This window comes from Oncorhynchus tshawytscha, linkage group LG03 (genome assembly GCF_018296145.1).
Source record: "Oncorhynchus tshawytscha isolate Ot180627B linkage group LG03, Otsh_v2.0, whole genome shotgun sequence".
In the NCBI taxonomy this organism is placed as follows: domain Eukaryota; kingdom Metazoa; phylum Chordata; class Actinopteri; order Salmoniformes; family Salmonidae; genus Oncorhynchus; species Oncorhynchus tshawytscha.
Genome location: NC_056431.1, coordinates 17,513,260 through 17,535,258, shown reverse-complemented (window position 1 = coordinate 17,535,258; position 21,999 = coordinate 17,513,260). Strand labels below are relative to the sequence as shown.

The 21,999-nt window shown below is 42.5% G+C and overlaps 2 protein-coding genes across 4 annotated transcripts in view; one reads left to right on the top strand and one right to left on the bottom strand.

Annotated features, from left to right (window-relative positions):
• The window catches only part of LOC112228975 (ribosome biogenesis protein BMS1 homolog), a 31,658-nt gene extending 26,178 nt beyond the window's left edge, over window positions 1-5,480 (bottom strand). The window contains exons 1-2 of one of the 2 annotated variants that reach the window (XM_042311148.1): window positions 5,331-5,480; window positions 4,809-4,917 (exon numbers count right to left, since the gene is read on the bottom strand). The gene's annotated coding sequence lies outside the window, so the exon portion shown is untranslated. The remainder of the gene's footprint in view (window positions 1-4,808; window positions 4,918-5,330) is intronic. The other variant, XM_024394804.2, reaches the window with a different exon arrangement.
• Window positions 5,481-9,456: 3,976 nt separating this feature from the next.
• On the top strand, window positions 9,457-20,090 carry LOC112228961 (homocysteine-responsive endoplasmic reticulum-resident ubiquitin-like domain member 2 protein). 2 transcript variants are annotated; one of them, XM_024394785.2, is made up of 9 exons: window positions 9,457-9,601; window positions 10,366-10,750; window positions 16,972-17,049; window positions 17,469-17,585; window positions 18,070-18,230; window positions 18,417-18,542; window positions 18,696-19,028; window positions 19,145-19,256; window positions 19,431-20,090. In XM_024394785.2, the coding sequence occupies exons 2-9, from the start codon at window positions 10,604-10,606 to the stop codon at window positions 19,608-19,610; spliced, it is 1,254 nt and encodes a 417-aa protein (XP_024250553.1). In that variant the 5' UTR covers window positions 9,457-9,601; window positions 10,366-10,603; the 3' UTR covers window positions 19,611-20,090. The 2 variants fall into 2 exon arrangements, with proteins under 2 accessions (XP_024250553.1, XP_024250559.1); XM_024394791.2 differs by having other exon boundaries at window positions 9,540-9,671.
• The last annotated feature ends 1,909 nt before the right edge of the window (window positions 20,091-21,999 follow it).

Here is a 21,999-nt window from a genome sequence, read left to right as displayed (position 1 = left end):
AGAGGAGGGATTGCAGGCGTTGAGCCTCACAAATACAACCAAGTAATATTTTAGCGCCTGGCCACGCAGACGCATGTGTACATTTATCTTGCACCGCTCGCGTCGTCAGCATGTTACAGGTTAGCTCAGACAAACTGTTGCCATAGATTTTAACTTAACTGTTCTTGGCGACACTTTTTTTGTTCTGATTCGGTGAAAAGAGTATCTTAGAAATGTCTGTGTCCGGTTACAGGTGGTTCTCTGAAAACCACAGAATATTCAGAAAGATGTTACATCTAAGTTTTGTATCGAGTGAGAAATGCCTCTTGCATGTGTGTACATCTTTGTTTTGGTCGCAATGTGTGATGCGCTGCCCTCTACTTCTACAAAGATGTTGGGAAATGCAAGATGTCTGGCAGCTAAAATGGCGAGGGTACACGTCACTCAGTGCAAAACGTGGATTCAATATCTTTCTGAAAAGTCTCTGGTCTTTGGAGAACCACCAGCAACTGGACAAAGACTTAAGATAATTTCTTGATTCGGGGAAAAAAAGTATCGTCAAGAAAAATTTGACTATGGCAACGTTTGTTTAAGCTAACCTGTAATGCCCAGTAATGGAAACGTATTATTAAGATATGACATCATCTGGCATACAAATTGTAGCCAATTTTTGCCAAGTACCTCAACTCCTCCACGTAGTTGAGAGCAGACTCCAGTTTTTTAAATGAACCCATGTACATCCTCTGTTGTTGCGGGCCTTTGCTGAAATTCACACATTTTAATAAAACCTTAATCAAATACAACCACTGACTTAAATACTATGAAAGGCACGCAACAGAGGACAAACATAGGTACACGGGAAGAATTTAATGTAAATTTTTAAAGTATTGACGCATAGCAACAAAGGAGTCTGAGGTTCATTTCAAAAACTCTAGTCTGCTGTCAACTCTAGCCCAACCGGCGCTATTGTTCCTTTAACATCTATGCAGCTATCCAGCAGATTCCGGCTACTATCACGCTTGTTCACACCGAGTTGCACTGGAGTCGGAATGCCATCATGGTTAGATTTAGACACTGCAGAGCCGGCGAGAGATGGGCTGGAAAACATACCTCAATGCAGGGATGGGATATGCAACTAACCAGGCTTCCAGCCAACCTTTTGTAGGATGTACATGTAGGATAAAACTAAATGTCAGGAAAGGCCCGATGGAAACAAATTAGTTGGTAAACTTTCCGAAGTCGACAAAACACTACACTTTTCCAAATCAGAAAGTAGCATTAGCAACTAGTATGGTGGTGGTATATTATTTTTATTTTTTTGGTGGTATGCATATTTTTCCTTTTTATAACGGCTCGCCATTAAAGCTACGTAAAGGAATTTGACGCCATTGCAGCCTGAATGGAAGATGTTTTATGTACGAGCCGGTCACCTGGGAACATGACAAGTGTATAGCCAACTGCATAAATTCGTTGGACGCAGTTGAAAAACAACCTAAGAGGAATATTAGCGCCATCTGCCGCAAAATACCCATGAGGGCCTTCTCTCTTGGTGATTGCCAATTAAATGCATTACATTTTTACTTTCCTTTGCTGCTTGTGAGCACAGAAACCAGGAGCTATCATAAGCTTTTAGTCAAACTAAACATTTATCATTATTCATGGTACTTAAATGCAATTTCTGTGAACTACACCAGCCCAGGGAATTCTTCCATTAGACAGCCGAAAATTAAACAGAGCGTAAATTATCAGAAGTGCTCAACATGGCACAACATGTTGGCAAAACATTTGTCTAATGTAGGGTTTCTTAAACTATGGGTTGGGACCCAAACTGGGCCCTGGGCATGTGAGAGGTGGGCCGTGAGTTATGAGAATATATCTATCAATCACCCACAATCTCTTCTTAATTCGGGTCGTTGGATGACGATTTGGGTCCTGGGAGAATGGTCAATTTCTCTTTTGGGTCACAAGCTAAAAAGGTTTAAGAACCCCTGGTAATGGGTACAGTACTTTGGACATCATAGAGAGTTTATTGTGTGTATTTGTTGAGCAACAGTCATTGGACGATATGAAAATGGTCATGTTTCAGTTTGATGGTATAGGGTCTAGGGTTTTTCCTGTTCACATCCCTGTCACATGATCAGGAAAATCTCCTGGCCCTAGTTATGAAGTGTTTTAAAGTTAACAGTAACAGTGGTTATGCTTATCATGGTGTGGAAACTGCAGAAGTATGCTTTTCCCTCAACAGGGGGAGATGTGGCTCTGTCAGGTTAGAGTACCTTACACTGTCAGTAGATCTGCAACATACTGAGAGAACAGACCACCCTAAAGTCTCTCAGCTCCTGAGGTGACAGACAATGAAAAAGAACAGTCAGGTAGACAGGATATATAGCCTACTGCTTATCTGTAGCCTACTGGATTTAATAGGACTTGACATACTACATGGTTCCACTAACAGAACTATGGAAGTTATAAAATCAAATAAAATTTGATTTGAAGTTCACTTCCATACAAAGGCTATACTGGATGTATCCAAGTATGCATGATTCCCATGTCACAGGCATGGTAGAATGACACACCACTATAGTAAAGAGTTCAGTATGGTTTAACAAAACAGTGGCAGTTCACTACCATAGAAAGGTTAGGCCTATACATTGAGCATGTATTAATATTTCTTACAGTACAAGTTCTTTATAGATCACTGACTGTATGTTCCATGCAGGAACACGTCTGCGGTACAATAACAGCAGCTTTTTGTCGTATGAAGTTTGATAGGGAGCAACAAAACAATGTCAAAACAGAACCTGAGATCAATATATATTTTAACACTAAAATAGGAATAGCAAAGCTTTCATGTCTGCAGCCCAGGAAATGGGTCGACACCCACTGCCGGGCAGAGAGCACTACACCGTAGCACCGAGAGCCACGCCACTGATGGGCACAGCGACTAGGACTCGCTACTGAGATCCCATGCCTGGGTTCAGAGACATCTTACATCTGCAGCAATTACAGATTCTCCTGCTTTCTGCATATGCTTCTTCTAATGGGGCTACATGTACCCCTGCAAGCATAGAGGTGAGTAGAGAAGAGGAAAAGAGAGCAGGATAGAGGGAGTATAAGTAAAGGGAGTAGGGAGGGAGAGGGAGATGTGGGAAGAGAGGAGAAGAGATGAGGATAGAGGGAATAGGTGAACGAAGGAGGGAGATCTGTGAGAAGAGGAGCTTTTAGGTCATGTTGTAATTATCGTATTATTACACCTCAGAAAAAAAATCTAGCAGGAGGCTGTCTGACCGAAAGATCACCTCCTGTCTCGGTCATAAACACTTTGGAAGAATGGGAGTTACATTTAGACCTATAGACAGAATAGGACCAGCACACACCTGTGGTTATATCCAGGCATGGTATGTGTCATACGATATTGGCACATAGCGGAGTAAAAGACTGCCTCCATCGTATAGGATATTGAACTAAGGCTCCATGGAAATTAAATAGACACATCTGTCATTATATCCAGTTGTACTGTATGTCATAAGATATTGGCACATAGATATAGGACAAGATGAATGTCTACATCTGTATTATAATACACTAAGGATTTTGAGCTGAGGGAGAATCTCTTCCTAAAATGTTGGGATGCTTTTCTTCCTTTTAGGCTCAAAAGAAGTGTGTCGTCCTCCCACATGGTATTGACTACTTTACACCGAGTATACCAAACATTACAAATTTTCCTAATATTGAGTTGTATTTTTGGGTCCCACTTTAAACAAAGCACAACTGATACAAAGACTTTATATAACATACAAAATGCTTCATAAGCACTATATAAATGCTTCACAAATCATCTATAAGCATGTCATACTCTATAAATGGTGTGTAAAGTGTGACATAACCATTCCTACTAAAGGGTGAAATGCTAAAAATAACATAACGCAATATATGTTTATACAACATTTATAGAGTATGGCATGCTTATAGATGATTTGTTAAGTATTTATGTAGTGCTTGTGAAGCCTTTATGTATACTGTATATTAAGCCTTTATAAGCTGTACTTTGTTTAAAATAGGACCTTTTGTCTATTTCCCCAGTTGTTGTGTTTGGAATGGCATGGTTACTATTGTATCATGTCAATGCCATTATGACATCATTTTGCTACCAAGGCAAAGCCTATAAAAGCGCAGGTACAGCTCCTCAGTGGGTATAACAATAATCATGCCCAGACCTAGACAATCAACTACTCGCCCAGTCCGCATGAAGCGTAGAGCCACTCGGACCATGAGGCATAAGAGGAGAATTGGCAGGAGGAGACTTTAGGTCCCTTACTAACTAACCATCAAGGAGTTTCGGCAAAGCTGGTGAATAAATTATGTTTTACTCAGGTAGTTTACCACTGAAGAAAATGGGCAGTTCCAGTCTACTTAAGGCTCACCCACAGATACCAATCTCATCATGGACAACTTGAGCGTTTTAGCAATTTTTCAACTACTTAATACTTTTTTAGCTACTTTGCATGTTAACTTAACTCCTAACCTTAACTCCTAGCCTGGAAGGTTGTAAGTTTAGCAAATGTGTAAGCTATAATACGAATTGTAATTTGTAATATATCATACGAAATGGATGGACATTCACAAATTAATACATATGAAATGTAACACATCATATACTGAACAAAACACTGGGGACAGTAAAAGGCCACCACTCTTAAATGTGCAGTTTTGTCATATAACACAATGTCACAGAATTCTCAAATTTTAGGGAAGTGTGCAATTGGCATGCTGACTGCAGCAACATCAACCAGAGCTGTTGCCAGACAATTTAATGTTAATTTCTCTACCATAAGCCACCTCCAATGTAGTTGTAGAGAATTTCGCAGTATGTTCAAACAGCCTCAGACCACGCCAGCCCTGGACCTCCACATGCGGCTTCTTCACCTGCAGGATCGTCTGAGACAAACCACCCAGACGAAACTGAGACATATTTCTGTCTGTAATAAGCCTTTTTGTGGATTAAAACTCATTCTGATTGGCTGGGCATAGCTCCCCAGTGGGTGGGCCTGGCTCCCAAATGGGTGGGCCTACACTATCCCAAGCCAACCCACGGCTGCGCCCCTGTCCAGTAACGTGAAACCATCATTAGGGTCTACTGAAATTATTTAAATTGATTGATTTCCTTACATTAACTGTAACTCAGTAAAATAATTGCATCAGTTGAGTTTATATTTTTGTTCAGTATACATGGAGCGTGTCGGATTTACATACAGTATAATACGAAATGCTCTGAGACCAGGTCTCTGGTTGAGGTACAAAGCTAATTGCAACTATGAAGGCAGGGAGAAATAAAACCACATTTAAGTTACCTGTGAGATATCTGCTTCCAACGACTTGATTTCCAGTCAGTTAATGAAGGGCCTTTGTTAACTCATCTGGATAAATATAATAGTTGCAAAACAAACGTGTTTCTAACTGTCTCACGTGCTTACTGCAAATCCGGAAGTGATGGCCATCTGTATTTCCAGACGTCTAGGAAACATCACACAAATTTAATCGTTCCGCCTACCAACAACGTTCCGCCGTTTTTGGTTGTGGTCTAGTCTCTGCAAAAATATATCTCTCAAATCTATCAATGACAAAGGAAGAGTTATTTAAAAGCTTTCTCATAAATTAGACTCAAATTACTGCAGATGTTATGGGGTGGCAGGGTAGCCTAGTGGTTAGAGCTTTGGACAAGTAATTGCAAGGTTGCAAGTTCAAATCCCAGAGCTGATAGGGCACAAATCTTTTCCTGCCCCTGAACAAGGCAATACAAATTTGTTCTTAACTGACTTGAGTTAAATAAAGATTAACTGGTTGTCCTATTTCATTGTCAACTATGAGATAATAAATTACCAAAGCAGCAGTTCACATAACGGAGGTGTTTTATTTGGAATAAATAGAGATAATTATGCAAAATAAATTGTCAATCTATTATTCTACTTAAATTATTCACCATTTATAGCCAGTAAATACGTGGGTCCCAGGGTCCCAACACCTGGAGTGTTGGCAACCCTCGCCATTGAAGACTTAGAATAAGGCAGGGGTGTTTATTGGTCCTTCCACTGAACTCTGCTCCATCTATATCTGCTCAAAGATGTCTTCCACACACTGGGAAGACAGTTCAGGTAGTGGGGCTTCTTGCATAGCATTAAAGAGCCTGGAGGGACTTGAGTACTCATCTGAGACTTCCCTGTACAGGAAACCCTGGTCTGTGGGATTGGGGTTCTCAACTCCTATGTCGCAGCAGGCTGATTCCAGTGAGGTAGATCAACAGGAGAACGGGTCGAAGGTTCTGCTGGCACGAACGGACTGGAGTCCACCGTGGGTGTACTGGAGATGAAGAAATCCAGATGGAGGTGAGTAGTGGAAGGCCTGGCCCTCGCCCTGGAAGCAGAACGAGAACTCCTGGGCAACGTTCCACAATCGTGCTTCTGGCAAAGCACCTGGCGAGCTAGTGCCCAGGAGCCTGCCGTGTCTCACTCCCACACTGAATGAGGGACTGTTGTATCCGGCATCCCCCGCAGAGAGCGGGAAGGGGGGTAAGATGAGGGACAGTAGAAGCAATCCTCCTCTCCCTCCTTGTGCCTGGCTGTGGCTCAGCGGCTGGTAATGAGAGACTTCCTCTATGTCGGACCTGGCGGGTCACATCTTTGATCCCATGGAGGAGTTTGGAGAAAGACTGTGTAGGTAGAAAGGGACTGGGGATAGGGTGAGCTGACTGGCTGAGGGGGAGTCTGTGGTCCCTGTGCTTCAGGGTTCTGGCTCTCCTGTTCTGAAACCACACCTGCAACAGATAGGGATAGCTAGATGAGAATGTGCTTTTTTCGCGCACTAGTGGCTCCTGTGGTGGGCCGGGTGGAGTGCATGCTGACACGGTTGCCAATATAAAATGTTCGACTTACAGTAATAAATAATGACCAACCAGTATAAACAACTTTGCAAGAAGACTGGTCAGTATCATAACTTAAATATAAGCACAAGTGTTTTTATGACATTCAAAAAATTACATTGAAATGCTAAAACGAGTTATAAATGAGTGCTCCCGAGTGGCACAGCAGTCTAAGGCACTCCATCTCAGTGCAAGAGGTGTCCCTGGTTCAAATCCAGTCTGGCTGTGATTGGGAGTCACATAGGGCAGCACATAATTGGCTGACTTTGTTCTTACTTGCATGGTTAAATAAAAAAATATCCATGTTGAGTCCTCTATGTCTATGGGTTACACCCTGAGCTACTGCTTCACCTGTGGCCTCAAACACTTCATTGTGGATGTCTCTGGAGAAAGCTTCCTGGGCATTGACAGGCTTGTCACTCTGGCCAACATTGAATTCCATAAGGTCTTTATTTTTAGTCTGTCTTTCTTTTCTTGTCTGTCTGTGGTCTCTGTTTATCGTTCTGTCATGTCTGCCTGCCTAGGCTTGATTTAGCTCTCACTTGTCTATGCGAATTTGCTGTGTCTGCACTAAATTAATCTGTGTGAATCGGATTTCTGTCTCAATATCCAATATCTATTCTTCACTACTGTGTTATTTTCCCTAGGGCGAGGTCATCACTACATCGGGAGGAGAGCTCCAGCAGGAGTTACGTTGACAAACCTTTCCACTAACAACAGGGGTCTATTTCAGTAATACCCCCTCGACCCCTCCTGACAAACATACCTGTCCTCCATGACACCCGGTGAAATCAAATTGAAATTCTAGTTCCAAAATGGAAAACTTTCTCATTGAAAAGGAATGACACTATTCATTCTTACATTTCAATTTATCTCCTGATTTGATGGAATTAAATTTAATTCCAGCCCCTGGAAAGAGAGCACTGTCACACAAAAACAATGGAGTAAACTTACGGTCCTATTCAGTTATTCAGTCAAAACAGTGACAGGGTAAAAAAAATCTGTAAATCACTAACAACATTCCTGTGTGGCCAGACTGTAGAATTCTATAAGATATTCCATTTATAATGAGGATAACAGATTAACAAGTAAGTGTGACAACAAAATATAACCAATGTTTATTCTGACTCCATATTATGTTATCAAATGCAAGACTCAGTCAAGCTACGAGGCAGCCATCATACAATTAGATCTCCCCAAATGTAACTTATATTCAGTGCCTTTGGAATGTATTCAGACCCCTTGATTTCTTCCACATTTTGTTACATTAGTCTTATTCTAAAATGGATTACATTTTTAAAAAATCCTCAGCAATCTACACACAATAACCCCTGATGACAAAGCGAAAACAGGTTTTTAGACATTTTTACACATTTATGAATAATTAAAACAGAAATAGCTTATTTACATAACTATTCAGAACCTTTGCTATGAGACACTAAATTGAGGTCAGGTGCATCCTGTTTCCATTGATCATCCTTGAGATGTTTCTACAACTTGATTGGAGTCCACCTGTGGTAAATTCAATTGAATGGACATGATTTAGAAAGACACACACCGCCTATAAAAGGTACCACAGTTGACAGTGCATCTCAGAGCAAAAACCAAGCCATGAGGATGAAGGAATTGTCCGTAGAACGCTGAGACAGGATTGTGTAGAGTCATAGATCTGGGGAAGGCTACCAAAAAATGTCTGCCACTATCCCTACGGTAAAACATGGTGGTGGCAGCATCATGCTGTGGGAATGTTTTTCAGTGGCAGGGACTGGGAGACTAGTCAGGATCGAGGCAAAGATGAGCAGAGCAAAGTACAGAGGCCCCTCCTTGATGAGAACCTGCTCCAGAGCGCTCAGGACCTCAGACTGGGGCAAAGGTTCACATTCTAACAGGACAACTACCCTAAAGACAACACGGGAGTGGCTTCGGGACAAGTCTCTGAATGTCCGTGAGAGGCCCAGCCCAAGCCCAGATTTGAACCCAATCAACATCTCTGGAGAGACCTGAAAATAGCTGTGCAGCAACGCTAGCCATCCAACCTGACAGAGCTTGAGAGGATCTGCAGAGAAGAACAGGAGAAACTCCCCAAGTACTGGTGTGCCAAGATTGTAGCGTAATACCCAAGAAGAATCAATGTTGCAATCACTGGCAAAGGTGCTTCAACAAAGTACTGAGTAAAGGGTCTTGAATAATGTAAATGTGATATTTCATAGATTTTTTTATACATTTGCAAAAATGTCAAAATCAGTTTTGGCTTTGCCATTATGGGGTATTGTGTGTAGATTGATGAGGTTGGGGTGGGACGATTTAATTTGAGAAGAATTTCTAAGAATTTTTATAAAATTCCTCACATATTTTTCATTAGTTGAGAATCTTGCACTATCAAAAAGAACAGCACAAACTTGAAGATGGATGTCCCTACCAAATCAGAAGATCCACCCAGAACATGTCTCATACACACATTTCCCAGACTGACAAAATGTACATTTCTCATCAACATTTCTAATATACTTACAAATACTTTCGTTGGACGACTAACACACATGCGTTAATATAGTGCCCTCTATCTATCTCTATGACTTTCACCCAATAGCTGTCAGTGGAATATTATTACGTAGTTTCCGGTATTACGCCCCGACCCACCCAAAAAAAACTGTCGAACTGGCAAGGAGCAGTCTAAAGGGGTCGAAAATACTCAAAGAATCTTCGGTAAGTTAATGTTGTGTCTGAATAAGCCTCCCGTCCCCGATACTGTCACGTGGTTGTATTATCAAGACAAGTAAGCAAACAAACATTTCATGATATGCTAACGCAACGTTAGCTTGGCTAATATGTAACGTTAGCTAGCTAGTTAGCAATAATCTCTGGAGCGTTGATAGCACAGCACTCGTGTAAAACGAACGTATATTTGTCAGATATGCTAAAGTAGTTAACATCATACAATTACTTTCTACATAGACTAGTTTCGGTGGCTAGTGTAAACAATAAACAAGTAGCTCGCTAACTAGTCTGGCTGGTTGGCTCGTTTTGACAGCTGTATGACGCAACGCGACAGGTGTTCTGAAGACTCGAATGTCTCTCCCTGAATTGTTGCTAGCTAGGTCAGGGGTGTCAGAGGTCCAGTGTCTGTGTTTATCCGTGACTTGTCTGTTGAATATAGTCAAATGCTGACTAAGCACTTGAGCAACAATATTTTCTTAAACTGGCCATACATAGGATTAGATAGTGATCATCAAGACTGGCTGTGTCTCCCTCATTAATTACATTATAAAAGCATTTAAAAGTATTAGCTAGCTAGCCAATATCCCAGTTTTTTTTAAATGTATTATAAATTAACATAAACAATTCCAGAGACTGTCAATATGTGCATGTCAATACATTTGAGTAGCCTAGCAAGTACCACAAATAAGAACATTCAAAATGTTCAGATGTTTGAGAAGCATGGTCTTAATCACTTTCTCTCTATTTGACAGAACCCCAAGAAACATAGCTGCTTCACTCTCCACCAGGATTACATCGTGATTGGACACAGGACATCTCCCTGCCAATGACAGCTCTTTAGAGGGGAAATGTCCATGTTAACCATAGTCACTGGCTGAGCTGGACTTGAGATCACAATGATGAAGATGATCTGAGGGAGTCTTCCTCCTCAGGTGTAGGAGGCGGGCCCTGTCCTTTCCCATCCCCTTGACACACCCATTAATATGAACAATGGACCCAGGAGCAGTTGACAGTCCCGTCACCTTAGTTATCAAGGCCCCCAACCAGAAGTATGACGACCAGACAATAAACTGTTTTCTCAACTGGACGGTGGAGAAACTGAAGAGTCACATCTCAAATGTGTACCCAAGCAAGCCGGTGAGTGGGTACTGCCATTTTTTGGTTTTCTCATCCCCACCATTCCATTAACTAGGGAGTGGATAGGGCAGGGGGAACCGTCCGCCTGGAGAGCTGCTGGGTGTGCAGGCTTTTGCTCCAGCTCGGCTCTATGTCTAACTGTCAAAGGAATAACCACAGTAAAAGTATCTGCAAAGTATCCCGAACAAAACTATAAACGCAACATGCATCAATTTCAACGATTTTACTGAGTTACAGTTCAAATAACCAGTCAATTGAATTACATTCATTAGGCCCTAATCTATTGCTTTTACGTGACTGGGAATACAGATACACATCTGTTTGTCACAGATACAGTTGAAGTCAGAAATTTACATACACTTAGGTTGGCGTCATTAAAACTACTTTTTCCACCACCCTACAAATTTCTTGTTAACAAACTATAGTTTTGGCAAGTCGGTTAGGGCATCTACTTTGCATGACACAAGTTATTTTTCCAACAATTGTTTACAGTCAGATTATTTCACTTATAATTCACTGTATCACAATTCCAGTGGGTCAGAGGTTTACATACACTAAGTTGACTGTGCCTTTAAACAGCTTGGAGAATTCCAGAAAATGATGTCATGGCTTTCGAAGCTTCTGATAGGCAAATAGACATAATTTGAGTCAATTGGAGGAGTACCTGTGGATGTATTTCAAAGCCTACCTTCAAACTCAGTGCCTCTTTGCTTGACATCATGGGAAAATCAAAAGTAATCAGCCAAGACCTCAGAGAAAATTGAAAAATTGTAGACCTCCACAAGTCTGGTTCATCCTTGGGAGCAATTTCCAAACACCTGAAGGTACCACGTTCATCTGTACAAACCATAGTATGCAAGTATTAACACCATGGGACCACGCAGCCGTCATACCGCTCAGGAAGGAGACGCGTTCTGTTTTTTTTATTTTTTTATTTTTTTATTTCACCTTTATTTAACCAGGTAGGCTAGTTGAGAACAAGTTCTCATTTACAACTGCGACCTGGCCAAGATAAAGCATAGCAGTGTGAGCAGACAACACAGAGTTACACATGGAATAAACAAATTAACAAGTCAATAACACAGTAGAAAACAAAAGGGGAGTCTATATACAATGTACAATGTGTGCAAAAGGCATGAGGAGGTAGACGAATAGTTACAATTTTGCAGATTAACACTGGAGTGATATATGATCAGATGGTCATGTACAGGTAGAGATATTGGTGTGCAAAAGAGCAGAAAAGTAAATAAATAAAAACAGTATGGGGATGAGGTAGGTGAAAATGGGTGGGCTATTTACCAATAGACTATGTACAGCTGCAGCGATCGGTTAGCTGCTCAGATAGCTGATGTTTGAAGTTGGTGAGGGAGATAAAAGTCTCCAACTTCAGCGATTTTTGCAATTCGTTCCAGTCACAGGCAGCAGAGTACTGGAACGAAAGGCGGCCAAATGAGGTGTTGGCTTTAGGGATGATCAGTGAGATACACCTGCTGGAGCGCGTGCTACGGATGGGTGTTGCCATCGTGACCAGTGAACTGAGATAAGGCGGAGCTTTACCTAGCATGGACTTGTAGATGACCTGGAGCCAGTGGGTCTGGCGATGAATATGTAGCGAGGGCCAGCCGACTAGAGCATACAAGTCGCAGTGGTGGGTGGTATAAGGTGCTTTAGTGACAAAACGGATGGCACTGTGATATACTGCATCCAGTTTGCTGAGTAGAGTGTTGGAAGCCATTTTGTAGATGACATCGCCGAAGTCGAGGATTGGTAGGATAGTCAGTTTTACTAGGGTAAGCTTGGCGGCGTGAGTGAAGGAGGCTTTGTTGCGGAATAGAAAGCCGACTCTTGATTTGATTTTTGATTGGAGGTGTTTGATATGAGTCTGGAAGGAGAGTTTGCAGTCTAGCCAGACACCTAGGTACTTATAGATGTCCACATATTCAAGGTCGGAACCATCCAGGGTGGTGATGCTAGTCGGGCATGCGGGTGCAGGCAGCGATCGGTTGAAAAGCATGCATTTGGTTTTACTAGCGTTTAAGAGCAGTTGGAGGCCACGGAAGGAGTGTTGTATGGCATTGAAGCTTGTTTGGAGGTTAGATAGCACAGTGTCCAATGACGGGCCGAAAGTATATAGAATGGTGTCGTCTGCGTAGAGGTGGATCAGGGAATCGCCCGCAGCAAGAGCAACATCATTGATATACACAGAGAAAAGAGTCGGCCCGAGAATTGAACCCTGTGGCACCCCCATAGAGACTGCCAGAGGACCGGACAGCATGCCCTCCGATTTGACACACTGAACTCTGTCTGCAAAGTAATTGGTGAACCAGGCAAGGCAGTCATCCGAAAAACCGAGGCTACTGAGTCTGCCGATGAGAATATGGTGATTGACAGAGTCGAAAGCCTTGGCAAGGTCGATGAAGACGGCTGCACAGTACTGTCTTTTATCGATGGCGGTTATGATATCGTTTAGTACCTTGTCTCCTAGATATGAACGTACTTCGGTGTAAAAAGTGCAAGTCAATCCCAGAACAACAGCAAAGAACCTTGTGAAGATGCTGGAGTAAAAGTAACTATATCCACAGTAAAATGAGTCCTATACCGACATAACCTGAAAGGCTGCTCAACAAGGAAGAAGCCACTGCTCTAAAACTGCCATAAAAAAGCCAGACTATGGTTTGCAACTGCACATGGGGACAAAGATCGTACTTTTTGGAGAAATGGGAAAAGGGGGAGGCTTGCAAGCCAAAGAACACCATCCCAACCGTGAAGCACCGGGGTGGCAGCATCTTGTTTAGGGGGTGCTTTGCTGCAGGAGGGACTGGTGCACTTCACAAAATAGATGGCATCATGAAGAGGAAAATTATGTGGATATATTGAAGCGGCATCTCAAGACATCAGTCAGGAAGTTAAAGCTTGGTCGTAAATGGGTTTTCCAAATGGACAATGACCTCAAGCATACTTCCAAAGTTGTGGCAAAATGGCTTAAGGACAACGAAGTCAAGGTATTGGAGTGGCCATCACAAAGCCCTGACCTCATCATTACTTTAAGACATGAAGGTCAGTCAATACGGGAAATTTAAAGAACTGAAAGTTTCTTCAAGTGCAGTCGCAGAAACCGTCAAGCGCTATGATGAAACTGGCTCTCATGAGGACCGCCACAGGAAAGGAAGACCCAGAGTTCCCTCTGCTGCAGATGATATGTTCATTTGAATTAGCTGCACCTCAGATTGCAGCCCAATGCTTCAGAGTTCACGTAACATACACATCTCAACATCAACTGTTCAGAGGAGATTGTGTGAATCAGGCCTTCATGGTCGAATTGCTGCGATGAAAGGACACCAATAAGAAGAGGCTTGCTTGGGCCAAGAAACACGAGAAACTGAGTCCATATTTGAGATTTTTGCTTCCAACCACTGTGTCTTTGTGAGACGCAGAGTAGGTGAACGGATGATCTCCGCATGTGTGGTTCCCACCGTGAAGCATGAAGGAGGAGGTGTGGGGGTGCTTTGCTGGTAACACGGTCAGTGATTTATTTAGAATTCAAGGCACACTTAACCAGCATGGCTACCAAAGCATTCTGCAGCGATATGCCACCCACTCTGGTTTGCGCTTAGTCCCACTATCATTTGTTTTTCAACAGGACAATGACCCAAAACACACCTCCAGGCTGTATAAGGGCTATTTGACCAAGAAGGAGAGTGATGGTGCTGCATCAGATGACCTGGCCTCTACAATCATCTGACCTCAACCCAATTGTGATGGTTTGGGATGAGTTGAACCGCAGAGTGAATGAAAGCAGCCAACAAGTGCTCAGCATATATGGGAAATCCTTCAAGACTGTTTGAAAAGCATTCCTCATGAAGCTGGTTGAGAGAATGCCAAGAGTATGCAAAGCTGTCATCAAAGCAAAGGGTGTCTACTTTGAAGAATCTAAAATGTCTTTAGATTTAACACTTTTTTTGGTTACTGCATGATTCCATATGGGTTATTTCATCGTTTTTATGTCTTCACTATTATTCTACAATGTAGAAAATATAGGAAAACCCTTGAATGAGAATGTGTTCTATAACTTTTGACTGGTTCTGTACATAATGTGAAAATTCTTTAAAGCACTGTCTTGTGACGCTGCAGGCATGCGTTCAGGTGTGTAATCTACTCCAAACGAATGTAATCTAATCTGAAGATGCTTAGTCTCTTCTGGAACACAAACTGTGTTTCCATCCAAATGCTGCCAGATTTTCATGCAAATATTCTCAAATCTACATAAAAACAATGTGCACATTTTCCAACCAGAGATGTTTCTAATGTCATGTACGGTCATTGTATCAGATCAGTGAAACATTTAGGTCAATGGTTGCAATAGTACTTCTGTATTAATAAACATACAGTGCCTTGCGAAAGTATTCGGCCCCCTTGAACTTTGCGACCTTTTCACACATTTCAGGCTTCAAACATAAAGATATAAAACTATTTTTTTGTGAAGAATCAACAACAAGTGGGACACAATCATGAAGTGGAACGACATTTATTGGATATTTCAAACTTTTTTAACAAATCAAAAACTGAAAAATTGGGCGTGCAAAATTATTCAGCCCCTTTACTTTCAGTGCAGCAAACTCTCTCCAGAAGTTCAGTGAGGATCTCTGAATGATCCAATGTTGACCTAAATGACTAATGATGATAAATACAATCCACCTGTGTGTAATCAAGTCTCTGTATAAATGCACCTGCACTGTGATAGTCTCAGAGGTCCGTTAAAAGCGCAGAGAGCATCATGAAGAATAAGGAACACACCAGGCAGGTCCGAGATACTGTTGTGAAGAGGTTTAAAGCTGGATTTGGATACAAAAAGATTTCCCAAGCTTTAAACATCCCAAGGAGCACTGTGCAAGCGATAATATTGAAATGGAAGGAGTATCAGACCACTGCAAATCTACCAAGACCTGGCCGTCCCTCTAAACTTTCAGCTCATACAAGGAGAAGACTGATCAGAGATGCAGCCAAGAGGCCCATGATCACTCTGGATGAACTGCAGAGATCTACAGCTGAGGTGGGAGACTCTGTCCATAGGACAACAATCAGTCGTATATTGCACAAATCTGGCCTTTATGGAAGAGTGGCAAGAAGAAAGCCATTTCTTAAAGATATCTATAAAAAGTGTTGTTTAAAGTTTGCCACAAGCCACCTGGGAGACACACCAAACATGTGGAAGAAGGTGCTCTGGTCAGATGAAACCAAAATTGAACTTTTTGGCAACAATGCAAAACGTTATGTTTGGCGTAAAAGCAACACAGCTCATCACCCTGAACACACCATCCCCACTGTCAAACATGGTGGTGGCAGCATCATGGTTTGGGCCTGCTTTTCTTCAGCAGGGACAGGGAAGATGGTTAAAATTGATGGGAAGATGGATGGAGCCAAATACAGGACCATTCTGGAAGAAAACCTGATGGAGTCTGCAAAAGACCTGAGACTGGGATGGAGATTTGTCTTCCAACAAGACAATGATCCAAAACATAAAGCAAAATCTACAATGGAATGGTTAAAAAATAAACATATCCAGGTGTTAGACTGGCCAAGTCAGTCCAGACCTGAATCCAATCGAGAATCTGTGGAAAGAACTGAAAACTGCTGTTCACAAATGCTCTCCATCCAACCTCACTGAGCTCGAGCTGTTTTGCAAGGAGGAATTGGAAAACATTTCAGTCTCTCGATGTGCAAAACTGATAGAGACATACCCCATGTGACTTACAGCTGTAATCGCAGCAAAAGGTGGCGCTACAAAGTATTAACTTAAGGGGGCTGAATAATTTTGCACGCCCAATTTTTCAGTTTTTGATTTGTTAAAAAAGTTTGAAATATCCAATAAATGTCGTTCCACTTCATGATTGTGTCCCACTTGTTGTTGATTCTTCACAAAAAAATACAGTTTTATATCTTTATGTTTGAAGCCTGAAATGTGGCAAAAGGTCGCAAAGTTCAAGGGGGCCGAATACTTTCGCAAGGCACTGTACATGTGTATGTGCAAGAAATATTGCCCTACCACCTTGTTGATATACTTTCAGTACCATTGTTCTTGCATAATTAAGAGCTAGAGGCACATGTTACATTTCTGTAATTTTTTGCATTTAGGGCTTATTAACCCAAAATATATGATTTTAAATGCTCTAGTTGTGTATTCTGCAACAGGCTTTCTCAGACTGACAGTTGTGTTGTCTTAGTCATCCAAGGATCAGCGGCTGGTATACTCGGGCCATCTCCTTCAGGACCACCTGCAGCTGAGGGATGTCCTCAGGAAGGTAAAGACCACCCTCGACCTTGTCTCTGTTTTTCTGCTGTGGCATATGGTCGATGTTTGTAGTGTGGTGGACTAACACTGTATCTGAAATGTTAGAATTGTTATGCAATATCACAGAAATCTCACTCAACATAACAGACAACCGACTGCTGAGCCTTTATTACATAGGGCCCACCCCCTTGTGTTTGTGAGAGAGGGTGAGCGTGAGGCAGAAGAGACTGTGATGGTATAACAATAGCTGATCTAATGTTGTAAGCAACATTCAGGTTGGCTTTGTACCTGAATTCTTGCCTGTTCTCTGAAATTGCCCCTCGTGCTCGCTCACTCTCTCACTCACACCGATCACCAAGACAGAATCAAATTATTAATTACGCCCCTCTCCTTTTCCCCCCACATCCAACCCTCTATTTCCACCTACAGCAAGAGGGTTATCACATGATGCACCTGGTGTGTGCCTCTCGTACCCCTCCAGCGTCGCCCACGCCGCACTGCTCCGCCCCCAGCTCTTTGACCTCTGACCCCGGCTCCAGCTCTGGGGTACGTCTAATGGTGTGGAGTCATTCTGTGGAGCTCAACAATTCAATCAGATAGAAATGAAATGTCAAGTTCTAAATATGCTTTATTATTGGTGCATGACCCTGGGGTGGCAACACATACATTCTAAGTGTTTTTAATAGGGCTTTGGACATTCAATGAAATTTCAACCAAAAGTTGGAGTATAGTGGGCACACACACTGTCTGACACAATGAATGAAAAAGTGAGGGAGAGGCTATTGTGACAGGGTAGGAACCAACTGCCATTACACATGGTGGAGAGGCATAACACATTTAACAAACCAAACATTGAAATACTGTTATACAAGGTAAAGTAAAAACCCAAACTTGGTAAAATACTCTACCGCCCAGCCCTACTTTGCAGCTGTCCTTATTCCCATAATGGCATTGTTTTTTACCAATATATTAACGCTTTTATTCCTCTTTCCTCTGCTGGTTTATGATTGGTGTATGTATTGTCACTCAGAATTCAGACACTGCTGGCTCCACCTCCCAAGCCACAGCACCAAATCAGGACAGTCAGTCCGCCGCCTCCTCAGTAACAGGAAGTTATGATGGGCTAAGGCACCGTGGAGGCTTCCCCCAATTTAACCCTCAAAATCCTTCCTCTACTGGTATAATGCAATGGTAAGCACTGTTCTTGTGTATTGGGATCAATTTTCTGACTGGGATCAATTTTCTAATCTAATTTTCAGTTTCTACGTAGTCAGAAAATGAAGTGAAATTACATTTAAAACTTTTAAAAATGGTGGGGGAAATGCAGAAAATATTGTGTGCGCATAGTTTTTGAATGCACATGTTTTTCCTCCACAGGCCAGATGGGACGCAGGTCCCGGTACAGGGGGATATGGCTGCAGGTGTGCCCCCCCACCCCATGTACATGCCCATGCAGGTCCTCTGGTGGCAGCAGATGTATGCACACCACTACTACATGCAATAGTAAGTCAGGGTCGTCTGCACTTAGGGCCCAATCCTAACAACCCATAAGGACCACAGACTTCTCTACGTTGGAATGCGTTATATTCACTAGCTTCTATCAGCTAATACTTATTTATGTCTTTCTTTCACTTCCCCAATCTCTCCCTCTTCCAGTCAAGCAGCAGTGGCGGCCTCACAGCCCCCCTCCACCCCTCCCTCCTCCCCCAGTCCCACCCACTCGCCCCAACCCGCACAGCCAAATGAAGCTCCGCCTCCCCTGGGGCCTAACCCCGCCCCTAACCCTATCCAAGAGGACAGGCCGGCCAATCCCCATATCCAGATGAATGCCCAGGGCGGGGCCGTGCTAAATGAGGACGAATTGAACCGTGATTGGCTGGACTGGATGTACACGGTCTCCCGCGCCGCCATTTTGCTCAGCATCTTATATTTTTACTCCTCCTTTGGCCGCTTCGTCATGGTGATAGGGGCCATGCTGCTCGTCTTTTTGTGAGTTCTCATCTGTACACTATCCGTTTGACATTAGAATGGATCATATTGAAGGACCTTGTTTACTTTGTATCTGTGTGTGAGATACTAATTTTGTGGTTGTGTTTTTTAACTAGGCACAGGGCTGGTTGGTTCCCTTTTAGGCCAGAGCTGCAGAACCCCGGAGGAGGAGGAGCGGGGTTAGCTCATCAGGACGAGGCAGAGCGACACCAGGACATCCAGGAGATGGTGGGTGCTCCTTGTCTAAGATGAATTCCATCTCTGTCTGTGTGGTTATGTCTGATCTGTCTGTGTCCAAGCTGCTCCTTTCTCTCTGCCACATTCTCTCTCCATCTCTGCTTTTCAAACCGATGGTCCTTCTCTTATTCCCTCTTTTTCTCGTTCTGTTTCTCTTCATCTCAGGAGCGGATGATGGATGAAGGGCTGGAGGATGAGGAGGGCGACAGTGGAGAGGAAGGCCCAGAGGACCCGGCAGCTCCTGCTGCCCCCCGCCACCACGGCTTCCTGGCCTCCACCTGGTCCTTCATCAGCACCTTCTTCACCTCCCTAATCCCAGAGGGACCCCCCCACCCAGCCAACTAAACCAGGGAGGGAGAACCTCCCTCCTCCCCAGCAACAACCTCCCATACTGCCAACTACCAGACTGTAAATAGAGCTGCAGTGTGGGAGAAGTCTTGAATAAATCAATGAACAAGCTAACATGTTATGCCATGTTAAACAAGCTAACAATGCTTTATATTCCAGAGGCTTCTCTGATTTCATCATACAAACTGATACACACACACTTTATTACCTTTGATCATGTCTGCTCATTCAGATTTTGGTGTCATTGAATGGCCTCGAAGGGTCGTCCATTTTAAGCAGTGATACAGCCGTTGCATTTATCGTTTTGTTTTTTGAGAATAGATAAAAGGACATACACACCTAAATGTGTATGAATATTTCAATGACTCTAGCACACATGTTTCTCTCTGTGTATATGAGCATTATCTACTTACATATAAGTATCTACATCTTAGTTCTTGACAAAATGCATTTTTGAATAAAAGCCTTGTGGTTTCATATGTGTGAATTGTCTTCTATGATTGGTTCAATTTGAAGGACAAGTGAGATGTTCTCTATTTGACATACTGTATTTGGGAGTCATTAAGTGGAAGTTAGTGCTCTTTTTCATCTGGTGCAGTTGACATAGTGGAATTGAATCATCCAGTCAAAGCCCTGTAACCATAGATGTTCTATGTGTGAAACTGCTTAGGTAACTCATGAATTCTGCTTCATCCTCCAATATGGCTGCTTGATGACTTTACTCAAATCAGAATAAAATCTAAATGTATTTGTTGTGTACACAGAATTTCAGATGTTATCGCAAGTGCACAGAAATGCTTGTGTTTCTTGCTCCAACAGTGCAGTAATACCTAGCATTAAACTTCATACCCAACGGGCACTAGGATGTTAAAGTAGAGGAGCAGCAGGAGGAAAGTGAGAACCTATGGCATGATTTTGGTAACTTCAATCTAGAATTGAGGCTTTTTTTGAGACCACCTTCTGGGCCTCTGGAAACTGAAGAAACCTCTAGCCACCTTAACCTCTATGACACGGGTAGGCAACCATGTTCCTGGAGTACTGCAAGATTTTGTTCCAACTAGGCACCACACCTGGCCAACTGAGCTAATTGATCAATTCAGAGATAATGTGCTGGAAAAAATGTTTTGCCCACACTACAGATGGCTATATCGGTCTGCTAATACAGGACTAGTAAAGGCCCAGTGCACTACTTTTGTGAATAAAAGTAATTATTATTCAATTCTGATTTTTCAGGGGGTGGAGCAGCACCCCTACTTCCCATGGCTTTACTTGTAACATGTATTCTAAATTCTGAGGGTGATAGTTGATTTTGAGAAATAAATATTCTCATTAGATGACAAATGATACTGTTTCGGAGTTATTACATTTTGTGACAGGTAGGCTATTTTAAGTTTTGATTGTGTTAAAGCATTTTGCAAGCGAAATGTGTTTCTCAACTCATTTGTGACTGCTACATTTCTATAGGCAATGTTGGTCATCTCTAAATAAAATAACTTCTAGGATTGGTTCAATTGAACGACGAGAGAGGTTCTCTAATTGTCCTGCAGGTGGTGCCATTGTAAACAAAAATAAATTACGCTTGTGATTTTAGAACAGTACTGTTTCGCTGTCTATGGGTGATCAGTGAACGCTAGGGCTTTGTCGGTGTCCACTGAGCCTGAGTGATTCTCAGTAGACCTACAGGCTGGATCGGTGATTTAAAAAAACTTAAACAAGGCACGCATGGCCTGGCAGAATCTTCCTATTTTTCATGCGGTGAATGTCAGGTGCAGGAGAAACGTGACTCGTGACACACTTCAGTGCTCTTTTTCATCTGGTGCTGGTACAGATGGAGGGGGAAAAATACTTATTGAGACCGAAACAACGCTATGCATTTTTAGACTACAGTATGCTGTTTTGACTGTGTTGAGACTAGCAGATAGCTCAATATGTCAAGCTAAAAGTCTTATTACTTGGCCTGCAACAGCAGCAAAATATCCATAGAGAGGGTCTTGCTGCTGACCAGGGTGTCCTCCAAAGCCAGGGCCATCAGCAGGGATGCCTCCATGCTGTGAGACAGACAGACAATGAGACAGATAGAAAATGATGAAACAGTTAGTGACAACATTGGTCAGGTGCCATGAAAGTGACTAAAGTTGAACATCCCAATGACTCACTCTGAACTACCTAACCAATAGTTTATAGACAACAGACAATTATGTCTCAAATCAGTGCATTGCCAGCTTGTTCTGCAGAGGTCAAGGGGCTGAGAATGATTTCATATTGATTATTTATTACAATCAGTAAGAGTGTCAAACTGTACTTTGGCCAGCAACACCAGGACCGTGAGTCCCAGCTATTATGTGAAGCTGACCACTCCCAGGGTTGGGTGAAACGAGTCCATTCA